Source organism: Ornithorhynchus anatinus, chromosome 9, assembly GCF_004115215.2.
Source record: "Ornithorhynchus anatinus isolate Pmale09 chromosome 9, mOrnAna1.pri.v4, whole genome shotgun sequence".
NCBI lineage: Eukaryota > Metazoa > Chordata > Mammalia > Monotremata > Ornithorhynchidae > Ornithorhynchus > Ornithorhynchus anatinus.
The window spans coordinates 17,686,735-17,702,577 of record NC_041736.1 but is presented as its reverse complement, the minus strand read 5'-3'; the positions used below and the strand labels follow the sequence as shown (position 1 = coordinate 17,702,577).

The window sequence follows — 15,843 nt, the reverse complement described above, 5'->3', positions numbered from 1 at the left end:
GCATTACAGAGAACTTATTAAAGAGAATGGAAAGTTTTCTGCTTAACAATAAAAAGTGACCTGCTAATTTTTTTTAAGAAAAAGAAAATAGAAAAACCAACAAATATTCTAATTGGCAATATCATGGGGTAAAAAAATTACCATAACAAATCCACAAATAACATTTCTATATACAGCAATCACATGATTACTCAGATTCGTGCCCCCCACAACCCCCTCAACTAATTGTCTTAAAAATAGCTGTAAACAATCAGCTGCTAATTACATTTTTAGAAGAAATGAACTAGGCCTAATTGACAACACAAAAATGTCCAACTTTTCCCCTTTGGGCTTCACTTTTGTGGCTCATACCTTACTTTGGTCATATCAGCAACTTTGACTATACTCAACTTGAATTTATACACCTGACAACTAATAAACCATGTGGATCAGAAGCTCCTTCAGGTTACTGAAAAATTAATTTGCTTCCATTTTAATGATCTGGTTGCTGCTCAGCTTTTCTAACATTTTTCCCAGTGATTCTATAGTTATCAGAGACTGGTATCATTTGGATGAAAGTCAGGAAATTAATATGACAATTTTCAGACAAAACCATATTTCAAAACCATATCAAAGGTACTGCCCATGGGAAAGGGGCTTTTATGCAGGGTAAGATTGGATCAGGGAATGCAATCCAGATGGTGAGTAAAGCAGCGGAAAGATAAAAATTCTATAGTGATGCCTACAAGGTTTAGTAAGAGCCAAGTGATGATCCAAGAGTACTGGTTAAAGGGAATGGATTTTTCCATAAATAACTTATTTTGGTACCAATGAATTCCAAATTACTCATTTGGGTTAGATGACATATTGCTGTCTTTTAAACATGTAATAAAGGAAGCAATATTATCCAATACGGAGTAAAGGAGGGCAGAGGATAAAAAGCAATGAAGACAAAACACTTCTTTCCTATAACTAAAACATCTTCATTTAATTCTGTCCTGATTTGAGGCTGCAGGTCTCTGTGCTCTTATAATCCCACAACTATACCTTTTAATCTGTTATAATTCCTTTAGCAGTGTGATCCTTAGGTGGGGCAACTGTGTTCTTTTTCTAAATCACTTTTTAATAGAAAATCCGTTATGTCTCTGCTCAGGGGAAATCTAATTATAAACACTAATGAAGACTGAACCAGGCAGACAAGATCAACATTTCTGGAATTCACACTACACAATTCTGCCTCTGAGCCTCGTCTAAAAACCCCGACATCGCTCCGTCCTCCTGACTCTCCATCCCCAGTCCTTTCCTTTCACTCACTGATAATTATGTATCTACCCCAGAGCTTAGAACACTCCTTGGCACATAATCAGCGCTTAACAAATACCACAATTATTATTACAAAACCCTGATGCTCTGGGGGCTGCAGTGTCCTGTTGAAGCTCCAGCCCGGTAGTAAAGTGGAGGGCTTCAAGCACCTCAAAAAGCAGCTGTCAATTACGCCCAGCCTGGAGGCAGTTCAAGGACTCAGCTTCATGATGAAAACCCCATTCCTATGAACTCCACCAGGGGTACCAGTCTCATCGAGAAGAACGGAGTCATTGCTCCAAAAGGATTGGCACTGGGTGGGGGAAGAATCAGTACCTCCATGACTTTGGAAATCCTAAGGTTGTAGCATCTTTTGGAGGTAGGTGTAAGGTGGAAGTAGAGAAGAACATGGTTGAGTTTCTTGCCTCCTCAGTCCAGTCATTCATTCAGTGGTATTTACTGAGCAATTACCAATGTACAGAGTGCTTTGCTAACCACTTGGGAGAGAGTACAATACACCATAACTAGCAGACGCTCCCTGTTCACATTGAGCTTCTGGTTTACAGTCTGACTTACAGCCCACAGCCCTCTCTGCCCTGGCACAGGAACCCAGCAAAGTTCATCTTCCCCTTGCTGAGTTACCTCATCTGAGACTGGCCCAGGAGTCTGGTGGTGTTGGTTGGGGGTGGGGGGTTAGTGGACTCTACAGGTCAAAACATTCCTAGTCAGGTCAGAAAACCTGGCACATGGTATGGGAGCAAGACCAATATCTATTATTAAAAATAATAATGTTGGTATTTGTTAAGTGCTTACTATGTGCCGAGCACTGTTCTAAGCGCTGGGGTAGACACAGGGGAATCAGATTGTCCCACGTGGGGCTCACAGTCTTAATCCCCATTTTACAGATGAGGGAACTGAGGCACCGAGAAGTTAAGTGACTTGCCCAAAGTCACACAGCTGGCAAGTGGCAGAGCTGGGGTTCGAACCCATGACCTCTGACCTCTCTAATAACAATAACAATAAAAATAACAATAATAATAATGATGCTATTTAAGCGCTCACTATGTGCTCACAGTCTTAATCCCCATTTTACAGAAGAGATAAACGAGGCACAGAGAAACTAAGTGTCCTGCCCAAAGTCACACAGCTGACAAGTGGGAGAGCCGGGATTAGAACCCATGACCTCTGACTTCCAAGCCCGTGCTCTTTTCACTAAGCCACGCTGAGTGGGCACTCTGACCCCTGCCTGGCCCTGGCATCAGCGACCAGGCCATGGGGCTCCTTGACCCTGCAACTTTCTGTGGTTCACTTTCTTCACATCCCTCTGGGTGTCCCTATGTTCTCATAATTCCCCCTCACAATTTTTCTGCTCTTCCTTGTTAAATGGTAATAAAGCTACTGCAGGTGAAGTGTTATTATAATGAAAATGAGCATTACAAGAGCTTCTTTACAGTACGCAGAAGGTAGGGAAAAAGCTAGTGAGAGCCGAAGGGATTGAGTCGGAAATGGTAAGGCAAGTGGGGCACCTACTCCAGTTACTGGTGAGCTCCCTGTTTTTTCCTTGCTTTCCTGAAGTGTTCTAGCAAGTTCCTTGATGCATATGAAACTGAAAGCAGTTGACTAAGGGGCAGGAGGGGAGGCAGAGACGGTGAGGTTTCCCAGAACCTAACTGCTAAGACATAGGCCAAATAAAGAATGTATACCTAAAAGGAGAGGATTAAGCACCAAGATTTGAGGTACTGCTTCTATTCAATCGATCGTATGTATTGAGCGCTGTGTGCAGAGCACTGCACTAAATGCTTGGGAGAGTACAATAAAGACACTAGATAGACACGTTCCCTGCCCACAAGGAGCTTACAGTCCATTCGCGGTACGCCCCATTTCTACTTAGGTGGCTCACAAGGGCAACAAATCTTTTCTCTGAAGCAAAATTTCAAGTATGCCCCTGATCCAGAACTAAAAAATTGGGTTCTGAGGAGCAATCCCACTTGGATCCTTTTCTAACCCTGGCTGACAAGTGTGCTTGTGTGCCCACTCGTATGACTAGACTGTAAGCCCATTAATGGGCAGGGATTGCCAAGCACTGTACTAAGTGTTGGGGGAGATATGAAATAATCAGGTCCCATGTGGGGCTCACAGTCTAAGTAGGAAGTAGAACAGGTATTGAACCTTCATTTTACAGATGAGGGAACTGATGCACAGAAGCTACGTGACTTGTCCAAGGTCACACAGCAGGCAAATGGCAGAGCTGAGATGATAATAATAATTGTGGCATATGGTAAGTGCTCATTATGTGCCAGGTGCTATACTAAGCGTTGGGGTAGATACAAGATAATCTGGTTGGATACAGTCCCTCTTCCACATAGGATGCCCAGTCTCAATCCTCATTTTATAGATGAGGCAAATGAGGCCTAGAGAAGTTAAGTGACTTGCCCAAGGTCACACAGAAGACAAGTGGAAGATCTGGGATTAGAACCCTGGTCCTCTGCCTCCCAGGCCTGGGCTCTTTTCTCAGGGTTGGGCCAGCAGGGTTGGGGTGAAGGAGGCATGTGCGCATGTGCGTGTGTGTGCTTGTGTGTGAGATGTTGAATCTCTCAGGACCCAGTTGTTGTTTTTTTAAATCCCATTGCTGGCCACTCTTCATACAGATTCATTTGGGGCAGCAGGTCTTTGTAGAGCAAGGTTATTTTTCTGCCTGTTAGGAGCCCTCGTTTCACTGAGGATTCACCTGATAGATTAAGTCCCCCAAGTAATAGCATCCTTAATACCTAGGAGAAACCCATGAACCTTTTCACCCTACTGCGAGATGTGCCCCATGCAGATAGTGCTCTGCTGCATGGCAAGCTGTTACTAGAACAGACGCAGAGCAGGTCTGTTAGCCACTGCGGGGGTATCCTGTGGAAAGGTCACAGAGCGGCTGCATGAAAGAGCTTCTTTTTGAAGTCCTTAGTATTTGAGACTGCCTGTGGCCTGGAAATTCTGCCGGCTCATTTCTCCTGCTTCATTCCCTCGGGACAACAGAATACGGGATTTCATTTGGTGACAAAGGGTCTAAGCAGGGAACTCTCATCATTGACACTTCAGTATAGACAGCTGTAAATTAGGATGCGGAGCAGCCTTGCCGATGGTTTAGCCCTACCACAGAAGTCACAGATAGGGTTTTCCATTCCTGTCACTGAAACATCACTGCACTTTCTGGGACTTTCCCTCCTCTGGCCTACTCCTTCCACTCACCCTCTAACTAGGGAGTGCTGGAAGAGACGGTGAAAGGGGGTGAAAAGGGTGGGGGTGAAGAAAGGTTAGGATTCTAGGGGCACTGGGGACTGGGGAGGGACAGATTTCAAAGCAGTAACAGGGCAGAAAGCCCTGGACCCAAGATGAGCTGACCCGGGATCCCGCTCAGAAGAGCTGAGGAGGTAATGGACACTACCTCCAGAGAGTTGACACTTGGGCACCCATCTCCTCCAGAGCTGTTCCTCGCGCTACTGGAGAGATACGGGTCCAGGCCGGGAAAGGTCCAGGGAGACTGCTGCCCTGTTCATTCGTCTCTCCATCCTCCCACTCAGAGGTTTTGATCCTTATGTGGGGGTGAACCAGAACTGCAACAGAGATCTCAAAGATCTCGTGACCCAAACAGGGTCTTGAGTCTTTGAGGCAGCCTATTTGGACTCAGAATTCTCCTGAAATAACTTGACAAGAGGGTCCAATATATGACTCCACACCTGACATTTCCACTCCAGCAGCTGCTGGGATGGAAAATGAATGGAGTAGGAGTGCCACTCCCTCCTTCCTGTGCCATGCCTTACTGAACACTTCAGGGCAATGCAATTCGAGGATGCATGCCTTTATAAACAAAATTAAACTTTTTTCAATGGCAAATCATTCCTGAAAATGGAAGCACCTTGGGGGATTTGAATGGTGGATGGTCAGAGGCTTGGTGATTATGTATGTGTAGGAGAATACATAAAGACTGGAAAGGGAAAAAAGACAAAAAGTTACCACTGCCCCATCTCTCAATGAACTCTAAAATTCATATATATAGGGGAGGAAGCTTATTAAAAGAATCTCATTAGAGAGGGGTAGCCATATCTTCACAGAAAAAATATTCAGAGTTCAGGCAGAGCTTTTGTGAGAAAGAAGATTCTTTCAAAGCCTTAGGGTTATGATGATTACCACCAGGAAAAGCAGAAAGAGAAGAGGATGACAACTCTCAAACACTCCTAACAGAAGCTTGTGGACACCAAGTAATTCATAAGGGAGAACTGACAAACCTAGAGAAAACCACAAATGAACTGCTTTCTTTCTGTACAATTGTTACATGCTGTGACAGAAGTTTCACGGGTCACGCCATGAAATAAGCTTTTGTTAACCGAATGGTAAATTTGTTTTAATTCCCAGAGAAAAAAGTTTAATGACCACAACTGTAGGCAGTGGGACTAAAAATACAAACTTTTGTCCTATTTAAAGATTGCTTTAACTAATGTAATTCACTTGCCTTTGAGGCTATGAAAATATTTCGAGTTGATATTACCTTACACCAGCAAGCTCTCCTCGCAAGCTGGCTAGAATCCAGGGCATCATCACCCAATCAGTACAGATGGGGGCCTCCCTCCCACTCATATCAACTCTTTCCTCCGCTCCCCCTTCAAAGATTCCCTACTGAAAGTGCCAGAGGAGAGAGATAAAACTGGAAAAATACTATTATTTATCATCTAATTTTTTGAGAAAATAGGGCCCTTGCATTTTTTTTTACCTTATTACAGTTCTTAGAAGCTGGACAGAGAGTGCTGCCACTCATATTCTCCTTGTCAGGCATCCCTAGAAGAGAGAGAATATGGGTGATGAGCACAAAGTGTTTGTAATTCAGCCATTTGAAGTCCTCTGCTTTCTAACTGCAGAACCATACAAGAGTTGCATACAAGTAACAGGAGCCACCCACAGAAGGGTGATGGCCAGAACCATGGGAATTAAAGAGGAGTGATTCACAAATGAAGAGAGTTACCAAATACCCAGACCAGGAGTTGGGAGGCCTGCAAATTGATAACCAGCTCACAAAGACTCATTTAGGATGGATAATGGAGGAGTAAAAAAATTCAGAATTCCTAGAGATAAAGTAAACAGAGAAATTAAATAAATGAGAATCATAATGTCCTTAAATAGGCACCCTTAGATCCCTTAGAGCAACAACAAATAGGCATTTCTTTTAACCTATAATCCAGCTTTAAGTTAAATGAAAGAACACAATAGATAAACCAGAAAATTTACTCTAGGTAAAACAAACTCATTAACTTATATGAATGAACCATGTGTTTCCAAAGCTTAAGTTGTTTAACTGGTTCTTAAAAAAATAGCCCTTTAAATTTAAAGGGGCAGAACCCACTTTCATTAGTCAGTGGTATTTATTGAGCACTGTGTGCAGAGCACTGTACAAAGCACTTGGGAGAGTACAATGCAACAGAACAGGGGATGTTAGCTCATTATCTCTAGGCTGTGAACTCATTATGAGCATGGACTGTTCATTGTTATAGTGTAAGCTCCCAAGTGCTTAGTATAGTGCTTTGCACACAGTAAGCACTCAATAAATATAATTGAACAGTCCCTGCCTGTAATTAGGTTACAGTCTAGAGGGGGAGACAGGATTAATATGAGTAAATAAGTCATAATATATATTAATTTCATCTCATTTGTTTTAAATGACCTACTTCTGCATTCTCAATAGCAACCAGCTCAAACAATGGCTGTGGCTTTCTGCTCCTTTACACAATAAAAGCTGAGAACATAGAATAATATTGTGAATTGGGAAAAGATCAGTAGACCACAAAATAGACTTCACAGGTTTTAATGACTGATCTTACTACAGATAATGCAAAAGTATAAAAACGTTTTGAGTCAAAGAAACTTTAATGGAGAGATGCATCTTCTTCACTTACTGTCATTGTTAGAGCCAGTTTCCATAACACCATAAGGAGGAGCCAGAAGTCCTGCCATATACTGTCGATATTTCTGAAAGAGAACATATAGATACTCATTCAAGCACCAAAAAATGTATGTTTTTAAGGATGGAAATAGTTCATCTCATAAGTTATCTGACCCATACATTTTCAAAGCAATCAAAAAGTCTGTTGTATCTCTACACTAAAACGAAGTGTCGGTATTAAAAAAGGTGGATTGTTTCACATGCACTTTTGTTTACATGGTGAATTATTTTGAACAGGAAGAGATGAGAATCATACATACATTCCCAGAATGATTAGAATTTCAAAGATGGAAGGGACTTTAATGATCACCTGATCCATCCCTGCCTCCAAGTGGTGAATGAGAAAAGCGCTCAAGATAGATGCTTGTCCACTGTTAAAAGTTCTACAAGGATAGATTCTCCTCCAGATCCCTTTTTAACTCATTCCAGAAGTTCATTTTCTCAGTGAAGAAATTCTTCCTGACATCCAACCATACACTTTCCTGCTTTGATTTAAACCCAAATCTTTTGGCTTCGACCTCAGGGGACATGGAGAATAACTGACCAGCATCCTCTCCAAGAGGCTCTTCTGTGACAGAACTGTCACCCATTAGCCTTTTCTTCTCCTGGCAATACAACCCCTGGTTCTTTAACCTTTCTTCAAAGAAAATATTTTCCATCCCTTTAATCATTTTTGTCACTTATTTCTGGTTCCTTTTGAGTTTTTCATCATTTTTACATGCAATTTGAAACAATAATTTAATTAATGAAGAGCTGACCAGAACTAAGAGAATAATAATTATGGCATTTGTTAAGCGCTTAACTATGTGCCAGGCACTGTACTAAGCGCTGGGGTGGATACAAGCAGATCGGGTTGGACGCAGTCCCTGTCCCACGTGGGGCTCACAGTTTCAATCCCCATTTTACAGATGAGGTCACTGAGGCCCAGAGAAGCAAAGTGACTTGCCCACAGTCACACAGCTGACAAATGGCGGAGCTGGGATTCGAACCCATGACCTCTGACTCCCAAGCCCGGTCTCTTTCCCCTGAGCCACGCTGTTTCTCTAAGAAGAGGTCTGTTTCCCAACTCCTGAATGTTGTAGTCAATGAATGAACTTTCTTTAAAAGAGGCATTTTAAAGGCAAATGCCTCCTATCAAAACAGCCCCCCTGGTAGTCATGTGAACTCCAAGTATCTCTTAGTAATGTTCTAGTGGAAACAGCTTGGTATAACTCAAAATTCATTAGACGATACTGAATTGAATTTGGATCTCATCATGGTAATCATTTAACATATTGTTTATTGTATACAGAGTGCTGTACTAAGCACTTGGGAGAATACACTATAGCAGAGTTGGTAGACACGTTCCTTTACCACAATGAGCTGACAGTCTAGAGGAGGAGACAGACATTAATAGAAATAAATTATGGATATGTACATAAGTACTGTGGGGTTGAGGAGGGGTGAATATAAGGTGCAAATTCACAAATGCAATAGTGACAAGGAAGAGAGTAGGAGAAGAGGAAATGAGGGTTTAGTTGGACAAGCCTTCTTGGAGGAGATGTGTTTTCAATAAGGCTTTGAAGATGGGGACTGGGATCATCGGCTGGATATGAAGAGGGAGGACATTCCAGGCCAGATGCAGGATGTGAATGAGAGGTCAGCATCAAGATAGACAAGATTGGAATTGGCTTTTTGTCTGCAAAATCTGAAAATACATCTCTAAAAACTGACCAACATTATACTTATCAGACTACTGAGCTATTTTGTAAGACTAAGACCTGTTGCTTTTCGAAAAATTCTGGCTATAGAACTGGCCAAACTGGAAATCAGAGTCATTGGGTTGTATTTCCCAAAGCTACAGGCTCACAGCCTGACTTTGGGCCAATCACATAACCTCTCTGTGTTGTTTTGCTGAAAAACAAATAATTCCAAAGTGGACATAAAGCAATCTTGGTCAAATTCAATGAGGTGACCTTTAACTGCAGAATGGAGAATAAATATTGGGCAGGCTCTCTTCTTGGGCAATAAACATAGTTTGGAGAAAAGTGGTGCAATTTTATTTATTGAACAAGGCTACATATATTTATGTCTATATTTATGCTGCCATGTACACATTAAACAGCTTAAAAGAAACCACACTTCATAGCACTTGAAGGCTACATTAATGTAGCCAGAAAGACATCACCTGCAGTGATGGGCAGCTGGCAACAAATCATTTTATGAACATCTGGCCTATTAGGTAAGTTTGAATGAGTTCTATAATGAACATTCCTGTTTCCTCAAAAGGACTTCTCTTTTCCCAGATGCTGTGTCAAAAAACTAATTTTTTTTAAACCCTGAAAGTAGTTACATTAACCACATTTACCATTTTTCTTTGCTTCTACATTCAAGTTCCTCTTACACACATACACACAGTTAATAATTTAGCCCAGACTAGCCTAAGTATACTTGAAGAGGCTTCCAATAACTTCCAAGGTTCCCATAATCCTCTCTTCTAGTGCCCTTTTCCCTCCAACGCAGAGGAAGGTTAGAGGGAAAAGGGGGTTCACCAATCTCCTGAACTGCAGAGGACAGAGAAGTAGCTCTTGATCTCATCTCTCTTGACAACTATTCTGTTCCTGCCACCAGTGGGCTCCAAAAGTTGGGTGGATGAAAGAAAAGCTGGATGCCAGAGAGGAATGTACAGCTTTAGATTATAGGGAGCAATGAAGTCCCTGTTTTTGCCCTTATCTACCCCAAAATAGACATAAGGAGTCTGTTTTGTTCTTGGAAGATCAGCCAGGTAATAGAAGCACAAAATTATATTTATAGCCAATTAACCTCTTTGATCCAAGAATCCCTGTAAATCAAGGGTATTCAACCTAAGATCTTTGGGCCAATTCTGGTCTGCCCTCTGTTTGAATCCAGGACACCAAGCATTAGGTTTGGTGCCATGTAATTCCTACTGAGCAGCAGAGATTCTCGATATAGGGCCAAATCGAGGGGGAAGCAACTTGAAGGGAAGAAATGTTGCATTGATATGTAATTACAATCTTTTATATTTCCTCCCCATGTCCCATGTCCGGCTGATGAACTGTGGTCTGCCACTGTTTTTTCCGGTCCTTGGGGAAAAGCATTTGGATACCCTTGTTTGAAATGAAAAAGGAACTCTGACTTTTATCAAGAATGGAAAAAAAAGTAAAGTTAAATAGCTGCATCATTGCTCCAGTCATAGCGCTTATTCCTGCAGAGTAATTAAATGTATCAAGTATCCACAGAAAAATATTTTCTAGAATGCATTCTATATCAACCTACCTGATATAAAGTTGAATACTGTGCACATGTGCACTATAGTTTTTTTAATATATGTTTGCATTTATACATAGCTTGAATATCATCACAATTTTATAACTTGGGACGCAGAGAGTCAAGGAAGGAAGTAGAAATTTGAATCACATAGGTTATTGTGTATGGTCAGTTCTACCCAAGAGTGCAGTGGTGGGACTAAATGGAGTACTACAACCTGACGAGGTTCGTGAACTTGAAGTTCTTCAGGTACACAACTTCTGTGCTATGGCAGATTTTGGGAGGCTAAAACAGTGTGATGCCATCATGGCATCCAAATTCACACAAAACTGAAGCTATTCCGGGTATCTGTACCATCCAACTTCCTTTTATGTTTATGAGACCTGGATCTCATGGATGCAACTTTCAACTTCTAAAGCAGTTCCACCAGCACCTTCTTTGAGCAATTCTATACATCAAGTAGCCAGACAAGATAATAAACAACGAGGTCCTGGAACTCAGACCAGCGACATTTTAACAATGCTTATCGCAACCTTCCTAAGCTGGGCACGGGCACGGAAGGAGAGTGGACACCTGAAGGATACCTAGACAATGGTTTTACAGTCAGTTGAAATGGGATAATCACAGGGATGGAGATTAGAGAACTGCTTTAAAGGAACAATGATTCAAAACTCTCAAAACAACTTGGCACAGCAGTGGACAGTGGGGAAACAACCCCAGAAAATAGGTTATCTTGGTGTATAACAACAAGAAATGGAGCTGAGGCTTTGGGAAGATGATGACACTGAAAGAGAACAGCAAAAACAGTGCTAGGTTCAGGGTAACAACTACAACAGTTCAGCAAGGACTAATTTTTATTTGCGCCCAAAATGGAACCTTACGAGCAGTAAATCCATGTTTAAGCCAGTCTGAAAGAGGGCAAGAAATTCTAAAGGAGATGGAAGTGTCTCTCTCCATTAAAAGGTTTGGCAGGTAAAGGACTAGCAACAGGAGGAATCACATTAGAAATTAAGCAAAGGCTTTCCATGATTCATTGCATCATTTGTTTTCTTTATGTTGGGGCTATACAATCGTATTTCAGGAACGAAGGTGACAGAGTTATGTGGGGAAAAAACAGGCAGGAAGAAAGTCTCTTCTGCTTGTAGCCACTTTCCACAATCCTGTAGAGATTAAATTACCTAAATATTTACACAGAGGGTGTTGGGAAAATGTATTCAATTTATATCATCAACTCTGAAAACAGCTTAACGCAAAATGCCAGAACAACTTTCAATCATCAGCAGCCTGTTATTACTAAAGACTTCAAAGATGTATAAATTTAGTACTGGAGAGTGCTAAAGCTACACTTAAGGTCCTATTCATCAGGAATTCATTAGGCTTACTAAATCTTTCAGTTTACAAACCCAATGATGCAATACTTAACATAAGATCAGACCTTCGGAACCTTTGCTGAAAATTGTCGGGAATGTAAAGTCCAATAGGTTAGGATGGGAAGAGAGAGTAGTGTTTCGGCTCCTAAACCAGCCTGCTTCCACAATATTTGAGACTTAACTCGTTTACTTTGGTGTTCTACAGATCCAGAGGAGTTTTAAATATGTGAAAAGGAAGAAAAAACTTTTGGGGGAAGGGCAATCTTTGTGTGGAATTTCTGCGTGCTTACTCTAACACTGAAAAGGCTCAGATATGCCTTTCTCTTTAAAATTAGCTGGAATGAGATTTATATTTGCGGCTGAAAAGGCCAATGTGGAATCCACAATCTCGGCCACATTGGGTTGTCCCCCGTTGTATTGTACTTTTTTAAAATGGTATTTGTTAAACACTTACTCTGTGCCAGACAGTGTACTAAGCACTGGGGTAGATACAACTTAGGTTGGATGCAGTCCAACAAGGGGTTCACAGTCTTAATCCCCATTTTGCAGATGAGATAACTGAAGCACAGAGAAGTTAAGTGACTTATCCAAAGTCATAAGGCACACAAGTGCAACACTGCTTCTTTTAATGTTATTGTTTACTTAATGTTTGAAGCATCTGGTGCTGTTTTTATCATTTGTCTCCTTGTCTCTCTCTCTCTCTCTCTCTCTCAGCTTGTCTCTCACTGATGTCAAGTTACCCATCTTGACAACTGTAATTGGCTTTTACCCCTTTTAAAATGACATTACTTTAATTCAACCTTAATTTGGCCTTGTTTTCCTCTGGGAGATTTGGAATAATGACAGAGCTACATGGCAACTCTCACATTTATGATTCAGTTGCAGATACAGAATAATCTCAGGGGTGACTGACTAAAACAGAAACTCTAAGCCACTGGAGCCACTTAGGGAACACCTGAAGCAGTGTGGCCTAGGGGAGAGAGCACAGACCTGGGAGTTGGAAGGACTGGGTTCTAATCCCAGCTCTGCCACTTGACTGCTGTGTGATCTTGGGACAGTCACAACTTCTCTGTGCCTCAGTTTTCTCATCTCTAAAATAGGAATAAGACTGTGAGCCCTGTGTGGGACAGGGACTGTGTCTAACCCGATTATCTTTTATCTGCCCCAGTACTTAGAAGAGTACCTGGCACATAGTAAGTGCTTAACAAATACCACAATTATTATTATTTTTATCTGAAGCCACATGAGAAACTTTTAAGAGTAACTTCAATCCAATTGTTAATGTTGCTCTGCAAAGATATAAAAACTCTCACCCAAGTTCCATTCAATAGATCCACATTTTAAATGGTTAACACAAACATTCTAAACATTCTAAAATGTTCATAAAGTAGAATACAAATTTAACACCATATCCAACAGATAATCACTCTCCCCAAGCCAAAACCCTATTAAAAGCACATCTCTTCCAAGAAGTCTTCCCCGACCAAATCCTCATTTCCTCTTCTCTCACTTCCTTCTCTATTACCCTTGCACTTGGAATCACACCCTTTAATCACCCTTCCTTCAGCCCCTTAACACACATCCATCATTTATTTATATTAATGTCTGTATCTCCCTCTAGACTATAAACTCGTTGTGGGCAAGGCACATGACTACCAACTCCGTTATACTGTACTCTCCCCAGCACTTAATACAGACCTGTTTAGTAAAGTGCTATGAACATAGTAAACAATAAATATGATTGCTAGAGCCTGGACTTCAGAGTCAGAAGGTTATAGGTTCTAATCCTGGTTCCACCACTTGTCTGCTGTGAGGCCTTGGGCAAGTCACTTCACTTCTCTGGGCCTCAGTTTCCTCATCTGTAAAACGGGGATTGAGGCTGTGAGCTTTGTATCCATCCAATTTGCTCTGTATACATCCCAACACTTAGTACAGTGCCTGGCACATAGTAAGCACTTAACAAATACCATATTATTATTATTATTCATTGCCAACTCTGTCATATTGTGCTCTCATAAGCACTTAGTACTGTGTTCCACACACAATAAGTGCTCAATAAATGCCACTGATTGATTTATAATCTCCTGTAGCAATTATGGACATATTTTACATAGCCTATTATATAAGCTCTAATTCATTCATAAGTTCCTTTTCACTTCTTCCTCCTATCTGTAAATTATTTTAGTGTTTATCCCCCTGCAACTAAATTATGAAATCCTTAAAGGCAAAGACCATGTCTACAAATCCTATCCCCTCCCTCCTCACATTCACCAAACTAACTCTCTTCCCCCCTTCAAAGCCCTTCTGAGAGCTCATCTCCTCCAAGAGGCCTTCCCAGACGAAGTCCTCCCTTTCCCTCTGCCCCTGCTTCGCTCCCCAATGCCCCTATTCCCTCACCCTGCTCTACCCCCTTTCCCTCCCTGCAACACTTGTGTATATTTGTATATATTATTTATTACTCTATTTTATTAATGATGGGTATATATCTATGATTCTATTTACCTATTTTGATGGTATTGATGCCTGTCTACTTGTTTTGTTTTGCTGCCTGCCTCCCCCTTTTAGACTGTGAGCCCCTTGTTGGACAGGGATTGTCTCTATCTGATGCCGAATTGTACATTCCAAGAGCTTAGTACGGTGCTCTGTACACAGTAAGCACTCAATAAATACGATTGATTGAATGAAGTACAGTGCTCTGCACACAGTAGGCGTTCAGAAAATGCATTTGATTGATGACTAAATTCAAAGACATCAGTGCTTCTAGTATGTTGAATTGGAAGAGTTCTCAGTGTACTGGAACTGAATTTACACTCAAGCTTCTTGTCTGCTGTGTGAACTTGGGAAAGTCACTTAACTTCTCTGTGCCTCAATTACCTATCTGTAAAACAGGGATTAAGATTGTGAGGCCCATGTGGAACATGGACTGTGTCCAACCTGATTATCTTGTATCTACCCCAATGCTTAGTACAGTGCCTGTACATAATAAGCAGTTAAAGTCCTGTTTTAAAAAAAAAATATTCCAGGTTCCTTCTTGTGTCCTCAAACACAGGGGTACAGAATAGATTAAATGGGAATGGACCTACCATAAAGGCCTATTTTACTCCCATAGTGATGGGGTTAGTTACTCTCAACTTTGATAACTATGAGTAGTTATTTTCCACTTTGATAACTATAAGCATATGGAAAAAATACTGACATTGGTGCTCTAAGGCTGTCCACCAGCCTGTGCAAATAATATCTTTGGGCCCTACCCAATCACCTCTCTCCAAACTTCATTTCCAGTTCTAAAGCCTCCTTTTCTATGATATTTGTAAAGTGCTTACTACGTGTCAAACACTGTTCTAAGTGCTGGGGTTGAAACATTGGCTGTAAAGCAACCTGGTAATGCAAGGTTCAAATGTCTTCCCTTACAAAAAATTTTAGGGTAAAAGAATGGGATTAAAATGGCACATATCATTATGTTCTTTGGCACCAACATGAAATACTAACAGTAATTCACTGTACCATCAGTTCAAAGTAGACTGGTTTTCCATTAAAGTCAAGTCACTTAAATAAGCACTAGAAGCATGCATTATAAGCCCGAAATCTCACCAGGGGACAAAATGGCAGGTGCTATTTTAAAGTAAGCACATTGGGTCAATACCTCCAAGCTATTTTTGTAGGTGCTGCTCACTTAGATTGAAGTACCCTGTCTTAAAAAGAAAATGTTTACTTTTTACTTTAATAGTAATCATGTTTCTTCTACATAAGAGTAGGAAAGTGAATACTACTAGCTGATCCTGAAAAAAAGAGTTAACTGCCTTCAAAAACTCATCACCAGTAATCAAACCTGAAACAAAATGGTGATGCCAACCTGTTTTCTTGAATGAACTGTAAACATGAGAACCTAAAGACTATAAATACTGTGACACTAGGTCACATTCATTCCAACAAAGTACAAGACAAGTA

At 41.1% G+C, this 15,843-nt stretch overlaps 1 protein-coding gene across 6 annotated transcripts in view; it reads right to left on the bottom strand.

Moving 5' to 3' along the window:
- RAPGEF4 (Rap guanine nucleotide exchange factor 4) overlaps nt 1-15,843 on the bottom strand; it is a 187,350-nt gene that overhangs the window by 85,090 nt on the left and 86,417 nt on the right. For all 6 annotated transcript variants that reach the window (XM_007671238.3, XM_007671239.3, XM_029072192.2 and 3 more), the window contains 2 exons: nt 7,212-7,284; nt 6,035-6,099 (listed from right to left, as the gene is read on the bottom strand). In XM_007671238.3, the coding sequence (XP_007669428.1) occupies nt 6,035-6,099; nt 7,212-7,284 (138 nt within the window). The remainder of the gene's footprint in view (nt 1-6,034; nt 6,100-7,211; nt 7,285-15,843) is intronic.